Source organism: Uloborus diversus, chromosome 8, assembly GCF_026930045.1.
Source record: "Uloborus diversus isolate 005 chromosome 8, Udiv.v.3.1, whole genome shotgun sequence".
NCBI lineage: Eukaryota > Metazoa > Arthropoda > Arachnida > Araneae > Uloboridae > Uloborus > Uloborus diversus.
Genome location: NC_072738.1, coordinates 94,220,872 through 94,229,509, shown reverse-complemented (window position 1 = coordinate 94,229,509; position 8,638 = coordinate 94,220,872). Strand labels below are relative to the sequence as shown.

Genomic DNA, 8,638 nt, shown 5'->3' with positions numbered 1-8,638 from the left:
ACAAAGGCACAAAGGCGTAGAAGAAGAATAGCTGTCCGTCAGTTCCACAGAGTACGGTCGGGCATCCCCGTCGCACAATGGACGCGCGACATCAAAAAGGGCACAGGACTGAAGATGCCACAGCTCCTCCCCCCTTAGGAAGGAAATTTCGTTGTGCAACCACATCAAATTTCAGGTGACATTGACGTCCAAAACACATTTAGGAAAACGAGGGTGTCCCAGGTCAGTGAACTAGACTCCCGAAAAGGCAGCCTCAGTTTAACAGAACATATTCAGAAAAAAACAAAGACACCCTACCCGTGAACCAACATCAGGTTCTCATGACCTAAAATTCTCTCCTATTTTGTTCGTCATTGCCAAAATTTTCAAAACTAACCTGCGCTACATTAATCAGTTTGGAAATGCACCATACTCCTTTATGATTTTCATGACGTCCAAAACTTTTAAAGTTCTTAATAGTCATCCGAAAAATTTAGTAACACAAACTCTCGAGCATAAAATCCCCAAAAATATTTAACACAAATAATTGATCAAATACTTCTTCGACCAAAACAAAAAAAAATACATATATAAATACCAAATCCAAATAAATTGCGATAAATGGAAATTAAATACTCCCAAAAAGGTATGTTAATTTACCAGAATTTTTTTACAAATAGCCTCGGGGCCCGTTATGGTTCCTGTCTGCTCAAACCGTCGGCGTTACCATTTCTTTTCCCCGATTTGTGTTCAATTTCGAAATTGAACTGTTGTAGACATAAAGCCCAACGAGTAAGTCTGGCATTCGTTCCCATCATTTTTTTAAGGTATGTGATAGGGGAATGATCGGTTTGTATACGGAAAAATTGGCCGTTTAAATAGTGAGCTAGTTTCTTTAACCCATAAACTATAGCGGCTAACTCCTTTTCGATAACACTATAATTTTTTTCAGCTTTCGAGAACTTTTTACTGAGATATAGAACTGGATGTTCTTCCCCATTATGCATCTGAGCTAGTACAATCCTCATTCCACTCTCACTTGCATCAGTTTGGAGAATGAACTCTTTCGAAAAGTCAGGGGCATAAAGAATAGGGCTCTTTAGTAAACTTCCCTTTAAAGCACGGAACGCCTCCTCGCATTCATCCGTCCACACTACCTTTTCTTTTCTGATCCTTCCTTTCAATGCGCTTGTTAAGGGGGCTGCTACCTCGGAAAAGTTCGGAATGTATCTGCCGTAATACCCTACCAATCCTAAGAATGACCGTATCAACGTTTTAGTCGTGGGGGTTGGAAAATCTTGCACGGCTTTTAACTTCGCCTCGCTCGGAGATCTCTTCCCAGAACCGACATCATGCCCCAAAAACCGGACACTATCTTGTGCGAAACGACACTTAGAAGGTTTTACTGTTAATTTTGCGTCACCCAATCGCTCTAGCACTTTGTCCACATCGATCACATGCTGTTCCCAACTTTGCGAATATATGGCTATATCATCAATGTAGGGTGCCGTAAAATGTTCAAAGCCATTCAAAACTTGCGCTAAAAGTTTTACAAAGTAATACGGAGCGTTGAGTAAACCGAACATCATATTCTTTGGGCGATACGTCCCAAAGGGCGTGACAAAAGCCGCGTATCGGCTTGCTCTTTCGGTCAGGGGTATCTGAAAATATCCCTTTATTAAATCCATCAGCGTTATGTAAGGCGCTGCGCTCACCCGCTCAACTACTTCCTCAATGTTTGGTAAGGGGAAAAACTCCGTGCGCGTAATTGCATTCAACTTACGATAATCTACGCAAGGGCGGGGGTCTTTCCCAGGCACCTCCACTAAAATTAGGGGGCTAGTATAGTCGGACTGCCCGATTTCTACAATTCCCAGATCTAAAAGTCTTTTTATTTCCTCACGCACTATTTCAGTTTGCCGTGGGGACATCCTATAGGGTCGCGATCTCACGGGGTCGGCGCTGGTCAGCTCAATGTCCATCGTGACCAATTTAGTACACCCAGGGTCTGAAGAAAACACTCTTTTATGTTTCTGAAGTACTTTCCCTAATTGATCTATTTGTTTTTCCGACACGCGTTTTTCCAATTTGCTAGCCCGCAACATCTCGTGTAAATCAAAATATGTAGGGTCAGGCAAGGGAAAAGGAATCTCAGCTTCTTGCTCGACATCTTCCCCCTCCTCCTCTATTATTAAATTTACTCGTTCGGGGCGCTTATGATAAGGTTTAAGTAAATTTACGTGATAAATGGTGCATTTGTCCCTCCTCTCAGGGACGTCGACAACATAGTTAGTTTCCGATATTTTGCTCGTAACTACTCCTGGACCTATCCAGTTCACTGCCATTTTATTCGCTTTATTTGTCGCCAGTACTAATACCTGATCGCCCACCTTAAATTGCCTATTCACAGCATTCTTGTCATACCAAGCCTTTCTTCGTACCTGCATTTCACTCATCTTTTCTACCGCCAAATCCTGACATCTTTTCAAACGGTTGGTCAAATTTAGAATGTACTCTACTACATTTGGGTCAGATTCTTCTGGCACCATCCAATTCTCATAGAGCAAAGTTTGCGGAGTCCTCAAATTTTTCCCATGAACGAGCTCGGCTGGGCTAAATCCTGTACTCTCATGATTTACTGAACGGAGGGCAAATAAAGCCAACGGTAAATTTTTTTCCCAGTCTTCTCCCGATTCCACGCATAATGCTTTTAATATACGTTTGATGGAAGAATGCATCCTTTCAACCGGATTTGATGACGGGTGACAAATAGAACTGTGTCTAACCTTTATTCCAAACCTGTCAAAGAATTCTGTCGTTAATAAACTGGTGAAAGAGCGCCCTAGATCGCTTTGCACTTCCCGAGGGAACCCAGTCCTGGAGAACGTTTTTAACAAGGCATCAATTACATTCGGGGACTTAATATCGGGCACAGGTATAGCGTCAGGATATTTTGAGGCCATACAGATGGACGTTATTAGATATTTGTTCCCATTTTTTGATAAGGGCAAAACTCCCACAGCATCTATATTTATGACCGCAAACGGTTCTGAAATGATAGGCACGATTTTTAAAGGCGCTTTCTTTCGATCACCTTTCTTTCCTACGCGTTGACAAGCATCACACGCCCTCACATACGACTCAATTTCAGCATAACAATTCGGCCAAAAAAAATGACGCAACACTTTATCCTTCATCTTTGTAGCACCCAAATGGCCTGACGCGCCATCATGACAAAATTTCATAATCTTTTCTGTCAATCTCGAGGGTATACAGAGCTGCACCCTTTCTTCTCCCAGCTTAGATCTACTCAGACGGACCAGTTTTCCTTTCATGCATTTAAAATCCTTTCCCTCCCCTTTCGAAACCTCTTCCCACAAGGGTTTTAGAACAGAACACAATTTCTGCTCTTTCTCGAATGATTTGGAATCTATTTCAGCTAACGCTAATCCCTCAAAAGGCTCTATGGGGGGTAGTGAGCAAGTGTCCAACTCTTCCCCTCCGGGAGGGGGAAAAACGTTTGCGTTCAAAGTTTCCTGTGTTGTGGAATTCACTTCCGTTCCTCCCTGTTTTCGACGTAAACTTCCCCTCGTTTCGACTGCATTTAAGGCCTCTGGTTTTGATTTTGACCGAGAAAATAATTCCGCTGTCCTATTTCCCAAAAGATAGAATCTCGCGTCGCTATCCGTGTTTTTTATCGCTGCTTTAGAATACACACAACCTTCGTCGGTCTCTATGTATATTTTTGCCAAAGGCAAGCATTTACACTCTTCATCTAAAGGTTGCTTCACGTAAACATATTCTCCCGTAAAATCTTCTGTTTTGATCCAACTGCGAGGGCAGACATCGATGGAGGCCCCGCTGTCCCGAAGGATTTTCCGAACCTCCCCATTTATTTTCCCAGTACTTATATAAGGGGCAAAACACTCGCTTAGTTCTTTCGTGTCTCCAATATGATTGATTTGTTCCCCTTGCGCTCTCTTAAATTCAGGGCAATTTGGTTTTATATGTCCCTTTTGTGAACAAAAATAACAAATAATTTCCTTTCTTTTTTCGAAATTACTGTTTTTTTCCCATTTGGGGGGCTCTTTCTTATTAGCACTTTCCGATTTAGTATTGCTAGTTTTTTCCGGATCATTTCCTCCTTTCACCCATTTTTCTTTTTTGTGCGTTTTGGGGTCGTTTTGTTTTCCCTCCGATTTTTTGAAAGTACGCCGAAGGCTCTCGTAGTGATCTAACCTTTCAGCGAGGTCTGACGCCTTACGGAATTCTTCCCAGGAGTCCAAAAAGTGTTCCCTCACCTCAGCAGGGGTTCTCTTTTTTAACTGCTCCGTGAGCAATAACTCCTTTAACTCCTCGAATGTATTTACCTCCGCGGTTTCTAGCCAATTGTCTAGATAGCTTCTTAATTCGAAGGTGAGATCTGCCCAGGAGGAACCAAACTTCCGATTATGTTCTTCAAACCTAATCCGCAATTCCACAGAATTTAGTTTGAACCTCTTCATTAACAGGCGCTTCATGTGAGGAAAATCGTCGCTTTTCTCAAGGGGTTCCTTCACAATTAGCTCTGCTACTTCCGGGGGCAACAAAGGAATAAGCTGGGAAACCCACCTCTCTTCCTCTATCTCCTCTTTCTTAGCCTGTCTCTCAAAAATTTCAAAAAATAACGAGACATCTAATTGCTTCGGGTCAAATTTTGGAACCAGATGCTTTAAATTTGATTTCCTAGAAGTATCTGTACTCGCTGACCCATTTGAACTCAAGCTAACCGTTTCTGCTGCGGTAGTTAGTTTCAGTTTATCTAGTTCAAATTGTCTTTCTTTGTCTCTTTCCCGACATTCTCTCTCTAGTTTTTCTCTTTCCCGCTCTCTCTCCCTTTCTATCTCTTCTTTCAAAAGTCTCCAAGTCGATTTTGCAAATTCTTCATCATAATCTGTAGCCCCTACAATCGCTTTAACTATGTACCGACGTGTATCTGAGTCAGACGTTTCCACGCCGAGGCTATCTTTCTCAGATTATCTTTTTCGATTTCAAAAAGAAAAGAACCCATTTTGCACAAATAGATTTTTAGAGCGTTCCCCTTTTTTTTTTTTTTTTTTCACAAGCAAAACCCTATTTATTTCATGCAAAATCCACCTAATCACAAAAACAGCATGCACATAAATATCTTTTACAGATCAATTTCAATAGATTTACTTAACCTGAAATCTATATCGTCAAAATAAATCATTAATATATATGACTTTCCTTTCCAAACTGAAATAGCAAAGATCTGCAAAACAATTCTTTTGCAGTCTAACTCAGAATTTAATTCTCACAAGAAACCTTTAGTCCAATTCTATTTTCGAAAACATTGAAAATTTTTACCAACAATTTTACTCCGCTTAAATTCTCTCAAAACAAACCCACTAAAGCTGCCTCATCGGTAACCAAGAAACAAAGACCGGACTCACCCTTTTCTGCGTCCGTCTTTAACATCAGAGTAATCCAAATCCAATTTGGGGGAATGGCACACACAAAATCTTATAGGTTTCGATCAGCTCTAGGACTACTTTATGTAAAAAGTACTTAAAGTTTTAAAAAGAATTATCTTTCAAAATTGCATAAAAATAGAAAGACCAAAGGTAACATGGGTCTGTTTCAATTTTTCTGAAACATCATCGCACCCGCTGCCACCAAATAAGCTGTGACGTCGTGAGTCACAGATGTAAAGATTAACAATTCCAATCTTTTCATTAAATCAAATCACACCACGAACAAGGAAGGACTAAACCCCTTTTTAAAATTAACGAAAAAAAAAATTTATTTACAGAAAAAAAAAATAAAAATCGTTACATTGATGGGGTTACAAATTCAGGCAAACACAGTTGCCTCAGTGGTGGTCACAAAAAAAAAAAATCACGGTTTCCAACGAAACCGGAGAAATGCCTAAGGGCACCTGTTTCTCTCAAGTCCTAGAGCAATCTGATTTTCAAAAGTGTGGATCGAGGTCTTTTTCGAAGAAACGGGGCTTGTCCACTAAGCCCCCTTAAAAAATCCCATTGGTGGAAACTTGGTGACGAACACTGCTACGTTGTTTTTGTAGAAGAAACCAGGGCCCGGATTCGTTGGTCGACCGGCGCCTCATTAACATGGAGCACACCTCCCCGTCTGCGGTTTTTCGGCAACGACAAAGTCGGACACCGTCCAGGGCTGTCAGGCAAACTCGTCACACCTGGTTTTAAAACTGTCCGAAGTGGTGCCAGACAGTCTAGTCCTTTATGTAGAAGCGGTATTCCAACAAAGGCACAAAGGCGTAGAAGAAGAATAGCTGTCCGTCAGTTCCACAGAGTACGGTCGGGCATCCCCGTCGCACAATGGACGCGCGACACAAAAAGGGCACAGGACTGAAGATGCCACACCGTTACTGTTCTTCCGGTACCCTAAACAAATGCATAATTTATGTACTTAAAATATTTTTTTTAAACTAGAGGTGAAATTGTAATGATCGAACACTCCCATATGTGCTCTAATTTTTATCCAATCTTCCCTTTAATAGTTTAACTGAACTTTTCTGGAGAACATCATAGCGTAAAAATCATGTCGCAAAAATGTCCTTTCGTTACCGTTTTTTAAATTTGATTTCAAAAAAAAAGTTACTAAACAAAAAATTCTTGGCTTTGGCTTTTTAGCAACTTACTGTGATGTGTATAAAAGTATATGCCTCAGTTTTTGGAAAAATATGTATTTTTATATGCTTCTAGACTGAAATGCATCGATTTTTTTGTAAAACTGCCCTTCCGTTACCACTGGAATTCACCAATACAAGAATCCAATTTTGAAAAATTGGCTGTATTATACTTTAATTCTCAGTGGTACTTTTTACCTGACTGGAATATAATTCATTTGCCACTACATAGATAAAATATGACAAAATTGATGCGCTAAAAACAGAGTACATATTTCACCATTTCACTTTGTCCGATATTCCCCTACTATATTTGAGTTAAATATAATTAAAGTTTTTTGTCAGAACTTTAAATGCTTTGCAGACGTATTTACAATGTCTCGAAAAAAAAACATGTCAAAAGTGTAGTTTTTATATTTTTATCATTAAGTGAGCGGGTAAATGGCTAAAGCGTGAAGTTACGGAACTAAAAAGTATGCCTTCTGGAGTCGTGTTTGAACTTTTAATAGTCCCTGTTTTTAAAGAGTTATTACTCGAAGCATGTATAGTATATGTAGATGACCTTACTTTACGTGTTTAAATAGAATTCTTGTGTACATAAAGCTTATTCCAAGCTGAGACAAGTTAGTTGTAGTTTTGTGAGTGTTGCCATTTGATCCTTAGAAATGGAATATTCTTTGGTTGTCCACGGCATTATCTTCTGCGTTAATATATTATTTTATGAAAAAAAAAACATTCTTAAAGAATACTTTATTTTTGCTTATCTAACGTCCAGCAGGAAGTCCGAAATGAATTTTATAGCTTATATTATCATTTTATTTCTGTGATTCACTGTTTCCCTAAATATGGCAAACCTAAATTGAGAGCATTGTAATCCTAATCGCAGCATTAGGACGCTGCCAGGTAGGATTTGCTTCAACTATCATAATTATATCTTCCCGTTTTGTTCTCCAGTAACCCTTCTAGCATTACTTCATTAGTACTACCATTTGAACACATCACAGTTGAATTTATTAAGCCTGTTTTGAATTTTCCTACTCGAGTAAATTTTAATTCGTTACTTAATGTTCCGGGAGTGGGTACTACGAAAATAAACGGCTCCAAAGTTTCAAATGCAAAACCTGTGAAGAAGGATAAGTCCGTTACTAGGTACAGAGTAAATATCACCCGTATACAGTTATTCATTATGACAAAAAGAAAAGTGCGATCTGATTTTTTAAAAAAAGTCCGATTTCCGAAAACGCTCAGAGATAAAATCTTCAGCATTATTTGAAACCAACCTGATATTTATTTGTATCACGTGCAATAGTCATGATTATTAATTGTCTGGTGAATTTAAATGATTTCACATTGGGAAAATATAATCAAACACCCCTTCTTATCAATTTACACGTTTTGATCAAAGTTTTCTACAAAGAATATTTAGAGAAATCCTAAAAATGTTTTCACCTATAAAATCATATACTTTCAAAATTTATTGACAGCTAATATATGTTATAAATGATGTGAGTTATAATATAACACATCACACGGCAATTTGCATGCAAAAGGTAAAAGAAGAACGAAAAAAGTAGTCATAAAAGCTTGTTATAAAAATGTTTCACCACATAGTACCTTTTGTAATGGCAATTATTGAAGAATGGAAACATGCTAAAAGAAATTCTTCCTCGCAAAGTACGCCACAAAAGAGATGATCCCATAAGGATAACATCATTTCTAACTGATGACAGATAAAGGAAAACAACTTCTCTGCCAACAAAGTTTTTTCCTGAACCCATTAACCAGTGCAACAAAACTTCTCAACGTCAGAATACTCGTTCTCCGTAAGTCATCTCCAGCCTTATAGCTTGAAAGGTGGGAGAAACGATCACCTGTTATTTATAATAATGAGAACCAGCGTGTCACTCCTATGCCTTGAAGGATTATTTCTGCCACCTAACAAGGCATTTTGGAAAGAGGATCGTTTAACACCTACATTTGTTACGGAAGTAG

General features: G+C 39.1%; 1 protein-coding gene across 1 annotated transcript; it reads right to left on the bottom strand.

Annotated features, from left to right (window-relative positions):
• Positions 1–671: 671 nt before the first annotated feature.
• On the bottom strand, positions 672–8,360 carry LOC129228494 (uncharacterized). Its single transcript, XM_054863175.1, has 3 exons — positions 8,261–8,360; positions 4,281–4,984; positions 672–3,992 (listed from the first exon to the last, which is right to left on the bottom strand). The coding sequence occupies exons 1-3, from the start codon at positions 8,358–8,360 to the stop codon at positions 672–674; spliced, it is 4,125 nt and encodes a 1,374-aa protein (XP_054719150.1).
• Positions 8,361–8,638: the final 278 nt, after the last annotated feature.